Here is a 19416-nt window from a genome sequence, read left to right on the forward strand (position 1 = left end):
TGACATAAGTCGCGGACGGGACCTTGAGCGTTCGGACATCCGAACTCCGAACAGAATCTGGCTAGCCGGATGTTTTTGCGTCCGCGGACGTCCGAGGATGAACCGTGCACATTAAAAAAAATCATCATTTGACTCGAAAAATTTGGAAATGGCTCTCTCTTTTTCAATGTCATCAGTTTTGACGTATACTGTCTGTATAATTTAGAAAAAAGTGATTACAAGTGGTGATAGCGATGTCCCCCGCCATCAGCTTGGGCTGCGGAGGAGTCACCAGCAGATCCAGATTTAGCACGCCGTTGCAAATCCTACAAGTAAAAAACCTGAGTGCATCGTGATATACCGTAAAGACTGATCGACACTTCTGAAACAAAAATCCATCAAGTCGTTCGCTTTTGAATCATAGATAAATAATGAAATCGCTCTAAAATTTCTCTAAGAGTCTATTGATAAAAATGTGTAAAAAAATGATATCTCTACCTCTAGTAACTGTACAACGTACCTGTATTTACGGAGATTAATTTCACCAGTTCTTGTTCTCATCGTGCAGCTTTTGAGGTAATTTGAAAATTCAATATCTGAAATAAAATACAGTTTTATAATAGTTACATTTTTTATTACCTATAATCCAGACTAAATACACGTGTGACGTGGCCTTATTAATTATACTAGATGCCGGTAACTTCGTTGCGCTGGGTGGCCATACACTGGACAATTATCGTAACGATTTATCTCCTCGATGTTAAAATCGAACGACAAATTGTACGTGTGTAGCAATATCACAAACGATTTGACGTTCAAAAGATCGATTGGACGATTTTCTTGACGATCAATCGAAACGACAAATTTGCCCGTGTATGGGCACCAACTCAGAAATGTGCAGAACTGTAAATTTATTTATGTAATTTAAACCTTTTGCTGTTTCACATTTATATCTTTAAACGAGCAATTCTTGTATATATATATACAAGAATTGCTAATTGTAAGTATATATATTATATATATATATATATATATATATATATATATATATATATATATATATATATATATATATATACTCGGAATCGGCTCCAACGATTTTCGTGAAATTTAGAATTTAGTATATAGGGGGTTTCGGGGGCGATAAAGTGTATGTATAAACTGACCGTGATGTTCGGCGATATACGCGCGGGGGTCGGGCATGTCGGCCGGCTCGCTCAGTATCAGGGCCTCCATTTCTTCTTTCTCTTTATCATTTTTTGCATACCTTGTAAAATAAAACAATAAATATCACTTACCGCCATACTCACAGGCATTTAATTATGATTAACCCTCAATTTAATGAAGATTTTGACATATAATGTATGGGGCTTCTGTCAAAAACATTTAATTAAGTAATTACATTTAAGTTATTATTAAATAATATTCCACTCTGAGTGCGGCAGTTACTAATATAAGGCAGCCCTGGATTTGTGAATAGGCCGTTATAGGCCACGGCCTAGGGGCGACAGCGTCCTAGGGCTAGTGGGGCGGCATAGTCCATAATAGAGGCCCTACATATTTGGTGTCTTTGGTGTTTGGTGGTGAATTAGTCAACGAGGACTTTTGATTACAGAACCCTAAAACGGAACCTTAACCAGCAGATTTTTGCATAGTGATAGGTTAATAGTTATATAATTTAAGAGTAACATTTTCTAAAAATATGACAATCCATATTTTAGGACCATCAAATCGAAATATTAAATCCTTTCTATTTCTGTTAGCTACCACTTTCGAGAATTTTCGCAGAGGAAATTGTTGTTCGTCTTATAAAAATGAAGCTATTTACGAAAAAGCTTGATACTAATGAAAAAAATGTGTTCTGAAAGGCATTATCATAAGATTAAATTACGGTACTTTAGGTAAGTAAGTCATTGAAATAATATTATACTCACGGATTCGCCTTTATAAACGCTTCGATTTCTTTTACTCTGTCTCTCGCTTCTTTGTAGAATTTATTTCGAATTTGGTCCTGCTCTTTTTTCATTTTACATACATTCTCATGCTCTCGTTCGTTGAATGTAAACAAATCTGAAATTAATATAAAAACGAAAATTAATAATAACGGTCAATGAATAATTGATTTTATTTAGGGTTCCGTACCCGTTATTAAATATGTTAAACTACTACCTAGTTTAAAAGAGTGCCAGCACAATGCTACTAATATTATAAACGGGAAAATTTGTATGTATGGATGTGTGGAGATTGGAGCATGAACGGCGTGCACGCAGGCGCTAGCACTGTTTAGCTTACCCATGAACTTTTGGCATAAGGCTGCCTTCACATTAAGTCGCGAGTAGTGCGGCAACCGCGCGACTTCTATACTAAAACGAGCCGCGCTGAGGTTTCTTTACGATTTACGAAGCCAATAAATGTTACTAGAGATCGCCCAATGGTCGAAATTCGATCTTAGTTTCAACGACTTTAGGACTACTGCCTATATTTTGTAAAAAAAATATTAACTTTATCATATTTTTTTCAACTCTTGTATCTGGGACCCAGCTGATCTCAGACTGGCCGTGTAAGCATTGTGCAATAGTATCTAAGATTCAATAAAAAAAACCATAAGCCATTTTCAATTTGTCACCTTGTTGTCAACAGACTTCAACCATAAATAAATAAAATAAATTCGTATGTATAGGCGTGTCACTCAAAAATCTGTCATTTTTCCTAGTTTGTGTGTTGTAGTGTGTGTAATGTTTTATTTGTTAAAAAAATGTATGATAAAAGCATAATTTCAAAATAATATTAGCTCTATGCACTCCTTCACCATATAAACTATAACTGTGTAAAATTTCATTCACCTACGTTTCCCCATTTTTCGTCAAAAGGGATACAAAGTTTTTGGCTCACGTATTAATATATAGATAGATTTAAAAAAACGCACCTATGTATCTGTCAGCGGGCGCAGCGGGCAGCGCGTGCGTGCGGCAGGTCTCGCTGAGCAGGTCGAGCGCGGAGTGCGCGGCGTGCACGCAGGCGCGGGCGCCGTCTATCGCCCGCGGGAGACGCACCGTCGCCGCCATCGATGGGAACGACAGCTCGATTGCCTCCCTGTTCATTTTGAGTGCTTATTGGCAAAAGAACGCAGCATTCGTCTGATTGAAGTCAACTGTAACTGAGTAGAGTTCGACAAGGCTGTTTATGAACGTGGTGAGAAAAGGAACTAACGCTTCTATCATACAAAAAACGTCATTTTTGACAGTTCTTCTTTACCAGCAGCGCACATTGACTGACATTGACACATTCAATTAAAGCCTTGTCGAACTGTACTAACTACTAACCTTCCTTACACTAGCAACATTAATTGAGTTACCGGATAGGTTATCCACAACTTATCTGATAGATAGAGAACGGAGTATCTGTTAGATAAGTTGTAGAATGTAGATAACCTATCCAGCATGGCCCTAAATATCTTAAGAAATTGAACATTTTACCCGTTACGACTGCAGTCTTCACGTTTACCTCTCCGGTTCCACAGGTTTAGGTTTCCTGGTCGGCAGCGGCACAGACACGTATATGTTGAGCTTGAGGCCGCGGAACAGGCGCTCGTAGGTCGCCACCTGTATAGACTGCCACACCAGACGGTGTTTGATGTCTCGCAGCAGAGTGTAGGACGCGCAGTGTATGGCCGATGAAAGCTGCCTGCGTAGTTCTAGTCGCACCTGAAAACAGCGGCAAACAGTTCAGCGGCTGCTCGTTTAGCGACAGTTTTTTAGCGCGGCGAGCGGGCTTTGAGCGCGGCGACCGAATCAAGACATTCCGTAACGAAAACACCTAACACATTGACGTGAGAGAGCCATGCTTCGGTACGAATGGGCCGGCTCGACCGGAGAAATACCACGTTCTCACAGAAAACCGGCGTGAAACAGCGCTTGCGCTGTGTTCTGCTGAATGAGTGAGTTTACTGGAGGTCCAATCCCCTACCCTATTCCCTTCCCTACCCTCCCCTATTCCCTTCCATTCCCATCCCTACCCTCCCCTATTACCCTATTCCCTCTTTAAAGGCCGGCAACGCACCTGCAGCTCTTCTGATGCTGCGAGTGTCCATGGGCGATGGAAGTTGCTTTCCATCAGGTGACCCGTTTGTGTGGTAACTTTACAGCTCGTTTGCCCCCTTATTTCACAAAAAAAAACATTCGTATAAACTCTAAAATCATTTCAGTTCGGCTCGCCGCTCGGTGGGGTTCGGGGTGTGGTGCTCGCCGCACCGCTGTGCCGGTCGTTCCGTTGCCATACTTCGGCACGGTGTTTGTTTGCGTGAGACTAGACGTATGCGAATTATAATTTTATAATTATAATTATATTTTTATCAACTTTAAAATTATAATTTTTAAGTTGATAAAAAATGCAATTTTTTTTCGTTGGGAATTGACTTGAGCCGCATACTTATTGCAGGTTTTCATGAATAATAAAGAGCTCACTTCGTTGTAGTTCTGGATCTGGCGCGGCGTGAACTGTCGTACATCCGTCACGAACTCTTCCAGCATTTCCAGCATCTAGCAAGCGTGGTATTATTAGTTTTAAATATTAGTTTAAGCACGCCTTAATTTAATTTGCGATCAGATCTATAATAATTAGTATGAACAAGTAACTGACCGGCAAAACCTCCTCGCACCGCCTGTCCAGTTCGTTGTCATCGCAAGCGCCTCGCTCGCGCCACACGTGCAAGTACGTGTTGAGCTGCGCCGCCGCGCGAGGGTCCGGCAGGCCGTCGCAGCGGAGGTACTGCTGCCACTGTGCGAACAAGGTTATATTTAGGCCTTTATGCCAACGACATAAGTGTGACTTCTTTGGAAGCGTCGACGTACAATAACCCTGAACGCACGTTATTTCTAAACAAATGCCTATTCTGGGTCAGCTTACACTTGAAGTTTCAAAATCATATAGGGCAGGGGTTCTGAAAGTGTGCGCCGCGGCAAGAGGGGAGCCGCGAGTTGATCCTTCATCCTTATCCGAAACCATATATATTATATAAATTTTATATATATATTATAAAATTATTATTAATCTGAAGCGGGTAAATAATTAAATGTTTGTTTATTATTATTTACCTGCTAATTACATACGGACCCCTAAAGAAGACCGCTGACACCGCGACGCGTGCCTGGTCATCGCCACTACATTCGAGGAATCTTTCTGCTTCTTCAGCATTTACCGCGTTTTGCAATTTGTATTGTAATAATTAATTTCCGTCATTCTGTTCCGATCTCACATCGATCGCGGATATAATTTTGTAAAATAGTTTTAAGTTAGTTAAATAAAATTTTAAGATAATTTTTGGTTTTTTTTGAGAGTCCGGGCTGCCGAAAATATAATTTGCTTAACCTAACTGTAATCATATTAATTAATAATAATTATGTATTTTTGTCTAATAGCTAGGTAGAGTAGGGCGCCGTGACACGTGACAATATTGTGACGTATATGGGCCGCAGGCTGAAAAAGATTGGGAACCCCTGCTATAGGGACAGTATAAAGTATTAAGTAGCGCCCAGTTTTGTAGATAATGACATTAGTTACAATGTATTTTAACCAACTTCCGAAAAGAGGAGGTGTAAGAACTAAGATATGTTCGGCTGTGTATTTTTACTCTCTGACACAATCGATGTGAATATTTTAATATTGTCACTTACCTCTGCTTCTAGTCGTTTCTTGTGGTTAAGTTCCACTTGCTGCCGTTCGTATTCTGCAAATATTTAGTATGACAAAAGTCAATTCATTCGAGAAGTACTTTTATATAGAAACAGTTCAAGGAACAACTCTGACTCACAATGTCGTCAGACTCGGATACAACGATGACCAATAAACCGAGCAGTGAGTTTTAGGCTGGTATAAATAGTCAGGACTTAAGATGCGAACCGGTCTCAAGACGCGGTTTGGCTCTGTGATTGCTCCAAATTTTGACAGCCAATCAATCATAGAGCCTGAACCGTGTCTTGAGACCGAGATGCATCTAGAGTACTGGCTATTTGTACCAGCCTGAGGCTGCGTTTCCACTGAAGCGGAGCGGAGCTTAGCGGTGCCCGAATTGACCAATCATGCTATTCCAGCGGAATGACAGCGAAGTTGAACGAAGATTTCGAGCATGGTGATTGGTCAATTCGGCACCGCTAAGCTCCGCTCCGCTTCAGTGGAAACGCAGCCTTAGAATCCATGGGAATATAATCAATCAATGCGCTGGTCAGGGTAAGCCACCGGTCACTCACTATGGAACAAGTTGACGGTGCGGGCCAGCAGGTCGCGGCGCACGGCCTGCTCAGCATCATCGCGCGCCACGGTGTCCGCGCGCTCACGGGCCGCAGCCGCACGCCGCTCCTTCACGCCCGCTAGCGCCGCCTGTCTGATACATCATGGCACAAGGACGGTATAGAAGCGGAAAGATCGCCCAAGAGCCAGTTAAGGTGGTTGAACATGCCAAGGTAATAGTTATAACTTATAATATTTTTCGCTATATCTGACGCTACGTAGCGCGACTCTCCGGAAACGATTTTGTGTGGTAACTTTAAGTGCACGTCTCTTACTGATCCCTAAGGGTCTTTTGTCATTGTCATTTTGTATACCTAAGTAACAAGTATACAAAATGACAATTCCACCACGCTTCCTTAATTACAAACTCAGAACGGCTGTTTCACCTAACAGCCTAAGTAGATATATCTAAATTTAATAATTGCGAAAACTTACTTCTCGGCTTCTTTTTCGGCTTTATACTCCTCCATCTTCTCCAACAGCCAGATGTCTCTCTGTTTCTTGCTCATTTCTTTCCAATTCTTCGGCTAAGTGTTTTGATATTGATTATTGTTTACTAACAAAGGCACAATGTTGGACTTTTTTACTGTAGGATATTGATCAAACGACGCATTGTAAAGGTTGATATTATGTATGTCTGAAGAACGTCGCCTCAGCGCGCAGCGTATCAAAGAAACAACTGAACTGATTGTTATTTTTTTCAGCTATACCTAAGTAAAGCTAAGTAGATCTAAGTGCGTCGACTTAGATCTACCGTAATTCATACCGTCTCATCATTCTACACAATATTATTACCTTGTTCAATTTTGTCTAAATATTTTATGATTATGCTTAGCTATTATCCATTACCACTAGTAGGTCGAAACCGGTCGTGTGAAACATTAAAATCTATATATTATTATATAAATATATAAATGGATTTTCAAATGTGTTAGTCGCGCTAAAACTCGAAAACTCCTGGACGGATTGGGCTGATTTTAGTCTTAAAATATTCGTAGAAGTCCTGCCGTGCTAGCATACGCCAACGAGATATCTCACTCTACACATTTTTTCGATGTTAACTGGTTTATCTCTTCATCTCTATCTTCACATTTTTTCGATGTTAACTGGTTTATCTCTTCATCTCTATTGACCCTAACATGACATACATTTTTTCTCGTACGTCTATCGTCAAAATTAGAGATAATTTTGTTTTTTTATATGTGCTATCTTTTTCTATATACTAACGAACTATATACGAACGAGAAATTTATCTCTCGAGCCTCGACGTATGTATGTTAGCGAAAAAAAGATATATATCGATATCGACAATATCACTACGCTCTAGAGTGAGATATCCACGAGATATCTCGTTGGCGTATGCTAGGGGGGCAGGAAAGGCTTTAAAGTGACACGAAGTTCACCGGGTCATCTAGTTATTGTAATAAAATCAATTAATAAAACTGGAATAAGTGCATCAAAAGTGTATAGTATTACTATTATCAACCTAACCTTCTCAAAACGTGGCATTTCTAGATCATGTTTCTTCCTTTTCTCTTTCTTTCTCTTCTTGGTTCGCCTTTGTTCTTCCTTTGGTTCTCCTATTAAATTTTTAAAGTAAAGTAAAGTTAATTTTAGGTACTAACAATCTTTTAGACAGTACTTAACTTGTGGTTAACCGTCAAGTTAGGGTTTCTTTTCACTTTATAATTTTATATCAACCTTAGTACTTAATAATTTACCTGTTAGTGATTCTTCGGGCCATTCTGAATAAACGCTCGAATCCTGCAAAGTGACGGTAATTACTTTTTTCCCAAGGATTGTACTTGATTACTTATATAGTTATAAATTCAAAACACGCAAAAATATAGGTAGATACCCGTGTAGATTGGTGCGTAATTTTCTTAACCTTTTTATGTTTCGGCTCCGGATCTGAAAACAATTTATAAATCAAGACTTAAGAGGTGAAAAGTAGGTAGTGAAAATGTGGTCGTTGACCTTGCACTGGCGCTCAGCTGTTTACAGAATATAGTTAATTTCTTAGTAGGTAGTTATGTAAGTATTTTTTTACATATCTAATATGCTTAGTGGCAGTGAAAGTGCAGCGTCAGCAAATTGAGATTTGAGAGGCAATGCTTTTTGCATTTTTGACCAAGGTTTCATATACCAAACTATTATCTTATCTTATATATATAAAAATGGATTTTCAAATGTGTTAGTCACGCTAAAACTCGAAAACGGCTGAGCGGATTGGGCTGATTTTAGTCTTAAAATATTCATAGAAGTCCAGGGAAGGTTTTAAAGTGACACGAAGTTTACCGGGACAGCTAGTAATATAAGTATATTATACATGTAGGTAATAATTATTATGCTTAAGAATTAAGACAATAATTGTTATTGTCATTTGTCTTAACTTAGGTATGACCCCTGACCATCAAGTTGCTAATCTCTATTTTCTGACCTGGAAGGACCGGCGGCAGGGACTCAAAGGAGGCGCTGGTGTAGGAGGTGTCGGTGTACTGCACTGCCTGCACGTCGCCCGCCTCCGACTCGAAGTCCGTTAGAGCCAGAAACACTTCGTCCGGCAGCTCTATTTCTGCGGATATACAGTTGGTAACAAAAATAAGTGATAATAACTTTAGGGTGTGTACGTGTTCCTTGTAGAGAGTTCACTGTGAAAGTAGCAGCTCTGAAAGACGATTTTTTTTTGTATGGGCAAGGCCCCGAGCGTCACGAGTTTCCCCATACAAAAGTGAAAAAAAAATTTGGTCTTTCAGCGCTGCTACTTTACATCGTGTATTTTAAACTAAAGTCGACGGCATAATATATCGAGTATGGGTGTGCGTGTGAGAGAAAGAGAGATAGAGTATGAAATTCTTTGGCTTGTTATTTGATTCAAGTTACAAGTACTTATAAATTCTTAGAAGATTTTACGGACGGTGCGACAAGTATGAGTACTTCCTTACGCATTACCTACATCTCTTTTAAATAATATGGTTAGAGATTCAAAATCAATCAGAGCATATTATAAACAGCTCTAGTCGTCTTTTCTAAAAGTTAAAAACAAAAGTATAAAATGAGAGCGTTCCACTGAGACTTCGCTGACTGTCTGTCTGTCCATCTCCCACCAGACTATCTCATTAATGAGACCCTACTGAAACTGCAGTAGACAGAGCAAAGTACGATTATTCTTTGGATGGTACCAATAATCATTCCAGTTCAGTTGGATACATACCATCAGCATTTTCATCTCTTGGGCTCTGGAAGAAAAGACATTTACAAGTTCATACCGGAATAGGGTCTAACAAAATATATTATGAAATGGTCTTTTGTGTTAAGTACTATGATCATTTACATAACTTGTAGGTAATGTGGAACCTCAGTGTAAAATAAAAATAAAAAAAAGATTAGGGTATATATTAATATTATTTCAAATAAGTCAATTAAATCCCGGACCTTTGGAAGGCAAGCGTGGGGCTGCAGCCAACACGTAGAGGCCCCTTACACAGTTTTGATCTAAATGTAATGTGACACTAGCCGGCGACTCTCCCTGTCCGCGCTATGAGAGTACGACCAAGAGCGGCCAGTGTAGGACTATTGCAGAGCAATGAGAATGGTTATTAGAAATGATATCGGACTATGGGGGTGAGGTGTTAGTGGACTGGGTAACTAGGACTATGGAAGGACTATGGCTTCTGCCGATACAAAGTGGAAACATATATCATAATGTTGACAGACGATGACTCGCCAACAAATGGGACCCTCAAAATGGCGACACGCACGGTGCGACAACACGTTGACAGAGCGGGCTTAAGGCAGGGAGGTGTCGCTGGACTTTAAATGCCAATCATTTGCTTCCTCAGAGGGTCCCGTCACGCCGCCCACTCGACACGTCTTACGCTTCATATCCTCCCTCCGAGCCGAAGCTCTCGCGACTCCACTCTGACCGGCCGGTTAAGACAGGGCAGAGGTAAGGCCTGATTCTCCGTCAGTGTTCACTCCGGCCGGTAAAGGCAAGACCAAAATGGAGAACAGTGGGCTTCCCTGGGAGCACTCGGGTACGTGGGGTGACTACTCCCCAACAGCTTGCCACAAGCTATCTATTATTATAAGTTAGGTATTGAAGAACATACTTTTTTGTCCTTTTTGACCATAATTTTAATCAGGCTATATAAATTTCGTTACTTCTCGAATTTATAAATAAATCTTAAATTAAATAAACTGTAAAATAAAGATAAAAAAATAAGCAAAAGCCAAATATTCAAGGAAAAATAAATTGACAACTGTTGACAACTGACCAATCAACATTAGCATTTTTTTAATTACATCTCGACCAATTTTCTGTCAATGCAATATCTGCAAGGTCTTTGATATCTGCATTATGCATTCACAAATCACAACTTATAGAAATATATAATACATACACCACAATTAATGTAACCAATACAGACTAGTTATGAGCCATTATTAGCAGTAAGACCGCCTATTTGTACATAATATAATAAAGGTCTACCAGAATCTGATGGCAAATTTTGACGGCAGATTTCTATTCTATTCTATTATTGTAACTTATTCTGTTTGTTCTAAAAAAGTATTTAATATTTTATTGAACCTTATTTTCCTCTAATTTCTCACGAAGTGATGATAAATGTAGGAAGCATTGACATAAGAAACTAGTAGGAAGATATTGGGTTACAGTGGCAAAGAACCATACTCCATAGGCACTACATATTCTAGTAGTATGCACAAGTAAGCAGTGAGCCCGGGCGCGCACTAGCGGCCGAGCCGCGGCGGCCATCGAGATAGATACCTTAGTATGAAACGGCCATAGACCATGCGCACCTGGCCGCACGCTGTCAAGTGGCCACACCATACTTTCGATGGCCGCCGTGGCCTGGCCGCTAGTGCGCGCCCGGGCTTAGGATGTTAACTTTTTAGTTACATTGGTATAGCAACTACCTAAAAATAAAAAACAATTTACATACAAAAGTATATTATCCAATAGTAATACATGATTATTTAGCCTTTAGGTAAAACTTAAATCTAAGAGTTATCGGTCATAACATCCTCATCTTCATCTTCTGGTTCCGCTAGATCGGGATGGCACACTCGGATGTGTAAATTAAGATTTATCTTAACAATGAAGCTTTTACCGCAAGTCAGACACTTGTGGGGACGCTTCACATCATCGTCTATTGTCATCGGATGAGCTCTCGCTATGTGAGTACGGAGTAGAGAAGAGTGCATGGTTCTCTCACACTGGGTACATTTAACATGACAATCCATAGGTTGCCCTTCATGAGTTTGCCTGTGTTTTTCCATAGTAATTTTGGACACAAACAACTTGTGGCAAAAGTCACATTTGAAATTCTTAACCTTTGTGTGCTTCTTCATGTGTATTTTCAGACAATTCTTTGTTGGAAACATCTCATCACACTTGGAGCATTTAAATTTCTTGATATCATTGTGTAGCTGCATGTGCAATTTTAAATAAGCTTGTCCAGTAAAATTCTTGTTGCATATTTCACAATTAATAGTGCTTGTAGAAGAATGGGATTGCATGTGGCTTTTGAGAAACTGTGCAGCCACAAAACTGCGGTCGCAGACCTGGCAAATATACTTCTTGGAAGCGTTTCCCTCGTGCTTACTGCGATGTATATCTAGATGATACTGTGAGTTCACTTTGACGTCGCACTGATCGCACTTGAACTTCTTTCGTTTCTTCGGGCCCTCCTTTACCGCGGGAGCCTCGGGTTCCGGCATCGTAGTATCTTTATCGTTTCCGTGAAACTTTTTGTGCAAAAGCAAGTATTCCATACCTTCGAATGCTAAATCGCACACATCACATCTATATCTTCCTTCGCTTTGTTTCAATTCGAATGTTATATACTCCGAACCGTTAGATGCCTCAGCCATCTTCTCGCGCTTAACCGATGATCTGTTGTCGTTTTGTATTTGTTTTTCACTACCGGTTGGTTCCATCATATTTTTCATCCAATGATCTGAAACGCCACCGGACTTGGTCTCCATTTGCAGTGACGCTATGGAGACATTTCGATTTTCGAGCACTTTATTATTGATCTAAATTAGGATGATTTTCTTTTATTATTAAAATACTGCAGCTTCTAATCTTTATTTCGAGTAATTAGCGGTTTGTTGACATAATTGCTTCCAAAATTTAAACTTTTATTTAGTGAAATACAAAAGGGAGCCTTGTTACAGTTCCATAAATTCCAAAAGAGAAGCGAAGCGCTTGGTTTTTTTTCTCTACAGATTATGACAGCGATTATTCGTTTGACGTTAATTTATTGCCAGTAAAAATAATATTATTTGTGTTGTCAAGATATAGTGCGTCAAGAATGAGGAGCAAAACTGCCTTTTTATCCCGATAGGCCTCGCATCGTCGACTGACCGTAGCCCGTAACACAACCGTAACATGACCGTAATTTGACATTAGAGCTGTCAAATCCAATTAGCCTGCATTGTCCTAATCAAACATGGAAATAATATGTTTCCAACGCGGGAATCGAACCCACGACCTCCGAGTCAAGAGCCACGCTCTAAACCACTAGACCACGGAGGCGTTAGTTAGCGAATAAAACTATGGAACAATACTGAATGTGTGGACGAAAGCCCGAGCCGCGGGTGTTGCTCGACGTTATTGCTCGATTGAGCAAAACCGTACGTACAGCATAAAGTTAATATTTTCCGATAGGTTTAACTTTATGGTGTACAGTGGTCAGTGAGTACTTAGCATTTAACTAAACGTGGCAAAAAAAGGAACTAACGCTGCAATCATACAAAAACGTAATTTTTGACAGTTCTTCTTTACCAGCAGCGCTCCCCCACCCACGTTCATTTAGAGCCGTAGTAGCTATCTCTAAAAATTATTAGAGCTCAGAGTCCTAACTCGAAGTCTGAAGAACACACAACACACAGCCCACAGTGACCCCACACTCAGCACTCCATAGTTCACAGGAACATTATAATTTTGTCGCTCGAAAGTTGAAGCGAAGTTTAAACTTCGAACCAAGTCGGACACGGTGGATAATGGATTCGCCGCGCCATGAGTGCAGACTGCAGACTGCAGGCTGCAGCGCAGCCAGCAGCACAAAAAAAAATACTGTCAATTGTCAAAAACAGATGATATTGTTGGCCTGGGCGTCTGCAACTTGTATATTATGGAGAATTGGAATTGAAAATTCCTAAAAAGAACATAATATTAAACTTTATATAATTTACACTTAAAATTATATTTTTAGTGATTGCTCAAAAATGTGTTAAAACAAATTTATATTCTTACTTTATATTTTGATTTAATTGGATTAAAGTGAAAGCGATCTTACTTCAGTGATTTTTAGAAAAGAAAGCAAAGGAAAACATTTTAATACTATAGTCTATAAATAAATATGTTGCCGCGAACATACTACACCGAACAAGATATAAGAAGACGTCAAATTGATACCTTAAAAATATTTAATGACAATGTGACAGAAATTAGTGAAAATGTGGAATACAAAATCGATTTCTTGGCCGATAACCGAAACATGAGTCTGACCGTAGTATTAGGACAGGATTTTCCTAACACGAATCCATCTATTTTCGTCAATCCTGCTATCTCTCACCCTTGGTTATCGGATAACACAAACCAGGTTGTGAATGCTCCGGGACTACTAAATTTTACTCAACACTCGGATTTGGGTCGAGTCGTACAAGCTATTATAAGAGAATTCCAAAAATCAGTACCAAATATCAAAAGTGAAAATGTATCAGCAAATGTCAGTCCTCAATCAAATTTCAACATAAACTCTTTAATGTTTCCGGAGTTAAGTGAACTGTCTATTGAGGAGCTACAGGAAATCATTGAGAATCCCGACCTTCAGGTTATTAAGATACTCTACTAGCTTTTGTACATACTTTTACAATCTTTAGTAAACTTTGTATGATAGTAATGTTATTATATTATATTTTGATATTTTACTTTACAGGACAAATTACTTGAATCAAATCCGCAACTCATAGAACTTGATATGGAGACTGAGGAAGTTATGGCGAGCATTGAGAAAATAGCACAAGATAACATTTCAAAGCAACAAATACTAGATGATCTTAAAACTGATGTTCTGGATAGAATATCTACAATAGTTCAAATGAAGATGAACTACGAGGAGCTAAATAGAAAACATCAGAAACTGTCTGAGGTCTATGATCCCCACCACATTCGGGATTGCTTAAAAGTGGCAGCACTAAAGGCTGATGAGGATGCAGAATCCATCGCGGAACAATTTTTGTTAGGTATGTAAAAACTAAATAAAAAATATTTCCTCCAAATAATATTTTTCTTTATTTTCTTATACTACATGTGTTTGCATATTTGTTTCTTATTTCATAATAATATGTTTTAATTTATTTTAATAATTGTTTTAATAATATGTTTTATTGAATGTTTCAGGTAACATTCCAGTAGAAACATTTGTTTCCAAGTTTTCTGAGAAGCGAGCCCTGGGCCAAGCGAGAAGGGCAAGAGAGGAAAGACTCGGCCACCAGTTGGCACAGCTGGATAAAGCTACTGCCTAATGAATTGGTTACTGTATTGTGTACATGGATGTAGCCAGGATTTTAAGGAGGATATGGAGGGTGAGGGGTAGGCAAATTAAGAAAATCCTAGACTTGGAATTCGTGATTTTTAATATATAATATGAGTATCTCACAATAGTATTGAAGGTGAGGTAAAAATTAAAAAAAAGAAATGAGAGACCGAACTGCCCTGCCCCGCCTCGCTACGCTCATGATTGTGTAAGTAGGAGTTCATTGTATATTGCAATATAAAATATTTGGATTAGTAAAAATGTTACTTTCTTGCTATTGCCTATTGCATTATAATTATGAGTGGGAGTTTTGAAAAAAATATTTTTGTTTAGTATTTTCTGAAATTATGTGATATTATGTTGTTTGCGCGAGAAACGTAAATTATGTTCCTCTCTGATTTTCATAAAAATCGATTCAGCAGTTTAAGCATAAAGAGCTAATAAACAGACAGATCTACTATTCGACATTAATAATATTAGGTACGGATTAGTATGGTTGTTCATAATGTAGAAGTCGGTGTAGCATTTTGTAAAATTTTTAATACATATACATAATTCATATTGACGGTGGAATGAAAAAATGAATTTTTAAACAGATTTTGACTTTAAAAATCTTACATTCAAATAAATTGTTCAATATTATCGTAGGTCCGCTTAGACCAGGGTTTCTCAATCTTTCGGCTCTACGAACCCCTGATAATATTTCCAGGTGAATATTATCAGGGGTTCGTGGAGCCGAAAGCCCCCCACTCCTCAGATGTCATTACTTACCCCTCAGTAAGTAATGACATCCCCCCCCCCCCAGAAAACTGTTGAAGAAAATAAGGTTTTTATTTGAATACTAATATATTGTTATAAGTGCCAAAAGAGTGTCGCGTTTGTCTGCCAGTAATAGGGAATATGCATGATTTTTTTTATGACTTTAATTAGTCCTTTATATTATCTTTATAAATGAGAATAAAATATTGATTAAATTGGTACCGTTCAAACGTTTATTTATAGTGAATATATCATACCTAATATATTCACTATAAATATAGATTCACTAGAAATCACCAGTTTTAAACTATTTTTCTAACAAATACTATAACCACAGTATGAATATCGACACCGATATGTAACATCTGACGTCACATTTCGTTTCGACAAATGATGGCGCGTTTAGTAAGTTTGAATTTCCCTCCATTAATTTTCATTTTTTAAACAACATTTTATGGGTTTAAATGATAACTAATTAAAAAAAATACCTTTTGATTATAATGTGAGGATGATAAAGATTACGGAAAAATATATTTGAGATGGAATTATTTTTTTGCATATTCCCTATTATCAAGCCACCATTACGGAAATCTTGTCGCGAACCCCCTGCCGTCGAATGGCGAACCCCTAGGGGTTCGCGTACCCCACGTTGAGAAACCCTGGCTTAGACTAATTGATGGAGAAAAATTTGCTGATTCCGAATACATAAAAACTCATTTTGACCTCTAATGTTGCTTGGTAACTTTTTTCATTCCACCATCTATATAATAACAAGAATTAGCTCTATTGTGATATTTCTTAAAAGTTTTAAGACATTAATTGTTTTGTTTGTGTGGTATTAATGGCACCTATAAAGTATGTGGTACTGTGTATGAGTTATGTTAATTCAACTGATTTGTATGCCATTCTTGTTTCTATCACTCATCCATACCTATCAATATACTGTTGTTAATTTTATATTTTATTCTTATAATTTGTTAATGAATCTTTTAATTAAATATTGTTTGTTAGTAAAAAACATTATTCATAAATATGTTAGGTGGTTATTCATAAATATGTACATGTAGTTTTTTTCTTAATCTATTGTGTACCCTCCGAATCGAGGCGTAGCGGTCATTAATCCCCCCCCCCCCCCCCCCTTTCAAAAAACTTGTCATATTGCATCATTTTCTATATTTAAAACCACGATTGACAATAAAGTGTCAGATGTTCCCTAGTCTAACCCTTAAGAGCCTGTCCAGATGAGGCGTTTTACGCGCGTAGTCCATACGCGCGTTTCAATAGGGAATATGCAAAAAAAAAAAAATTCCATCTCAAATATATTTTTCTGTAATCTTTATCATCCTCACATTATAATCAAAAGGTATTTTTTTTAATTAGTTAATCATTTAAACCCATAAAATATTGTTTAAAAAATGAAAATTAATGGAGGGAAATTCAAACTTACTAAACGCGCCACCACTGGTCGAAACGAAATGTGACGTCAGATGTTACATATCGGCGTCGATATTCATACTGTGGTTATAGTATTTGTTAGAAAAATAGTTTAAAACTGGTGATTTCTAGTGAATCTATATGAGTATATTAGGTTTTATCATAGCACAATCGGACTATCTACCGAAAATAAATGCATTTATGATGTTAGAATATTTTGCATCAAATCTTCATTTTACAATTTTATTTAATTAGCTAGCTGACCCGGCAAACATTGTTTTGCCATATAAATTTCTAGTATAAATTTAAAAAGTGAATAAAAACCTATTCTTAGACCTAACAAATGTATAAGTACCTATACAAAATTTCAACAAAATCGGCTAAGCCGTTTTGGAGGAGTTCGCGCACAAACAGTGACACGAGAATTTTTATATATTAGATATTCCAATTAACATGAACAATTTACGTTGAGTACCAACGTAAGTAGCTACTTGTTTGTTTCAGATCTCTGATCTTCTATTGCAAAATTAATTTACTTTTTACTAAATCGCATGAAGATGTATAACAGTAACATAAGTATGCTATATACGTAGCATACTTACGTTGTAATGATCATCACAATAGTAATAAACACGATAATGGAGATAGAGAATTTATACGTGGGAGAGCCATGCTTCAGCACGAATGGGCCGGCTCGACCGGAGAAATACCACGTTCTCACAGAAAACCGGCGTGAAACAGCGCTTGCGCTGTGTTTCGCCGAGTGAGTGAGTTTTTATTCCCTTCCCTACCCTCCCCTATTCCCTTCCCTTCCCTACCCTCCCCTATTACTCTTAAAAGGCCGGCAACGCACCTGCAGTTCTGATGCTGCGAGTGTCCATGGGCTACGGAAGTTGCTTTCCATCAGGTGACCCTTTTGCTCGTTTGCTCCCTTATTTCATAAAAAAAACATCGCTTGTCATCATCTTACACCGTGGTTCTCGTATTTTTACATCGTTTGGAATACGAAAAATATTTTGTCAAGTGTGTTTCTAGTAATGTTTTTGCACTTCAGTATCACACAATACTTGTAAGAACGTTTTTTAGTCTCTTCCATGATCTCAATAGCAAATAAACCCGAAAATAAGTACGAAGTAACTGAAACACTAAAGGAAACAAACACGGGACATAACATCTGACGTCATCAACATGGCGCGCTAAATGCCGGCGTTTGAACGCTACAAATTTAATCAATGTTTTAAATTTCAATTTAAAGAATAATTTGAATATTTTGAAGCCTATTTATGTCTTGTTCTCATTTATAAGGTATAAAGGACTAATTAAAGTCATAAAAAAAATCATGCATATTCCCTATTTCAAGCCTATCCAGATGAGGCGTTTTGAGCGCGTTTTACGCGCCTAAAACGCTGGGAGGGATTCAGCAGCCAGTTACAAACATGGACTCGGAAAGAGCAGTTGTGTTGTGGCTTTACTACACACAAATTTTTACTACCTAAAGTTTTTTTTCTTTTCTTCGGAATCACCTGCTTCACAAAAAATCTCGACGCTTTCTTCCCAGTTCCTGCGTTTTATGATTTTATTGGTATAATCTGAAGATTCTATTTTCCATATGGCCTCTCTTTTTTCAATTTCGTCAATAAAAGTTTCGTATCGAAGTTATCACGTTATATTATTTTCATGAAATACCTACATCCACTAGCAACTGACGCGCGCGTAGTTCTGGACCAACGAATACTATACTCACAAGGAGCTGGACGCTGCAATGGCACCCAAGTATCTCGACTCGCGCGTCGCGCGTGCGTTCCACGAGCGAGTCGAGAGTCTCGCTCATTGCAAGCGTTTTACGCGCGATTTTAAAAACGCGCGTAGGCATCTGGACGCGATATATGTAGCTTTAGTATCTCGGGAACGCGCGTAGAACTTTATAAGAGGAATTTTTTTTAAGTTTAAGTCAAGTGAGTTTCATATTATAAGCTCTTAGACTAAAAAGATCAAGGACCGCTACCGCCTCGATTCGCCGGGTATAGGTACTATAAAAACATAATATCACATCGCAATAATAGTAAAAAGTAGATTTGTCATGTGCTGTGATGAAAGTGTTGTTCATGTTGTATGAGTGTTATGATCTATGTGTGATATTCAGTAATCATTAATATCTACTGATACTTTTGTATTACATGAGTAGTTACTTAAATACACGTTTTATGTTATTTTATAACCATTTTATTCCTACCAAGTGTAAATAGTCTATCATGGTGATTTTATTTAGGATTACTAAATCCTGATACTAATAAGTAATAACTTCAAATTGTCATTTTGCCTCAGCGAGCAAAATGGCCATTATTGGAAGTTAAGCTTCTTTTGATAATAAATATTTCTTTCTTACAAACAT

At 38.1% G+C, this 19416-nt stretch overlaps 3 protein-coding genes and 1 long non-coding RNA gene across 7 annotated transcripts in view; 2 read left to right on the forward strand and 2 right to left on the reverse strand.

Moving 5' to 3' along the window:
• Window positions 1–10455, reverse strand: part of LOC121726951 (dynein axonemal intermediate chain 7-like) — a 44530-nt gene extending 34075 nt beyond the window's left edge. For all 3 annotated transcript variants that reach the window (XM_042114605.1, XM_042114604.1, XM_042114606.1), the window contains exons 1-17: window positions 10377–10455; window positions 9479–9503; window positions 8705–8839; window positions 8123–8175; window positions 7986–8028; window positions 7756–7844; window positions 6700–6791; window positions 6225–6358; window positions 5652–5704; window positions 4618–4755; window positions 4443–4517; window positions 3484–3683; window positions 2906–3072; window positions 1914–2049; window positions 1146–1246; window positions 500–575; window positions 220–305 (exon numbers count right to left, since the gene is read on the reverse strand). In XM_042114605.1, coding sequence (XP_041970539.1) covers window positions 220–305; window positions 500–575; window positions 1146–1246; window positions 1914–2049; window positions 2906–3072; window positions 3484–3683; window positions 4443–4517; window positions 4618–4755; window positions 5652–5704; window positions 6225–6358; window positions 6700–6791; window positions 7756–7844; window positions 7986–8028; window positions 8123–8175; window positions 8705–8839; window positions 9479–9503; window positions 10377–10397 — 1624 coding nt within the window. In that variant the 5' untranslated portion in view covers window positions 10398–10455. The remainder of the gene's footprint in view (window positions 1–219; window positions 306–499; window positions 576–1145; window positions 1247–1913; window positions 2050–2905; window positions 3073–3483; window positions 3684–4442; window positions 4518–4617; window positions 4756–5651; window positions 5705–6224; window positions 6359–6699; window positions 6792–7755; window positions 7845–7985; window positions 8029–8122; window positions 8176–8704; window positions 8840–9478; window positions 9504–10376) is intronic.
• Window positions 10456–11219: 764 nt separating this feature from the next.
• On the reverse strand, window positions 11220–12513 carry LOC121726957 (zinc finger protein draculin-like). Its single transcript, XM_042114616.1, has one exon. It carries the CDS (start codon window positions 12271–12273, stop codon window positions 11287–11289), a length of 987 nt encoding a protein of 328 aa, XP_041970550.1. The 5' UTR covers window positions 12274–12513; the 3' UTR covers window positions 11220–11286.
• A 937-nt stretch (window positions 12514–13450) lies between these two features.
• Window positions 13451–15779, forward strand: LOC121726958 (vacuolar protein sorting-associated protein 37A). 2 transcript variants are annotated; one of them, XM_042114619.1, is made up of 4 exons: window positions 13451–14126; window positions 14232–14538; window positions 14696–14835; window positions 15035–15779. In XM_042114619.1, the coding sequence occupies exons 1-3, from the start codon at window positions 13653–13655 to the stop codon at window positions 14818–14820; spliced, it is 906 nt and encodes a 301-aa protein (XP_041970553.1). In that variant the 5' UTR covers window positions 13451–13652; the 3' UTR covers window positions 14821–14835; window positions 15035–15779. The 2 variants fall into 2 exon arrangements, with proteins under 2 accessions (XP_041970553.1, XP_041970552.1); XM_042114618.1 differs by having other exon boundaries at window positions 13452–14126; window positions 14696–15779.
• Window positions 15780–18790: 3011 nt separating this feature from the next.
• Window positions 18791–19236, forward strand: LOC121726960. Its single transcript, XR_006035598.1, has 2 exons — window positions 18791–18820; window positions 18862–19236. It is a non-coding gene; the product is annotated as an uncharacterized LOC121726960 (long non-coding RNA).
• The last annotated feature ends 180 nt before the right edge of the window (window positions 19237–19416 follow it).

This window comes from Aricia agestis, chromosome 5 (assembly GCF_905147365.1).
Source record: "Aricia agestis chromosome 5, ilAriAges1.1, whole genome shotgun sequence".
In the NCBI taxonomy this organism is placed as follows: Eukaryota; Metazoa; Arthropoda; class Insecta; order Lepidoptera; family Lycaenidae; genus Aricia; species Aricia agestis.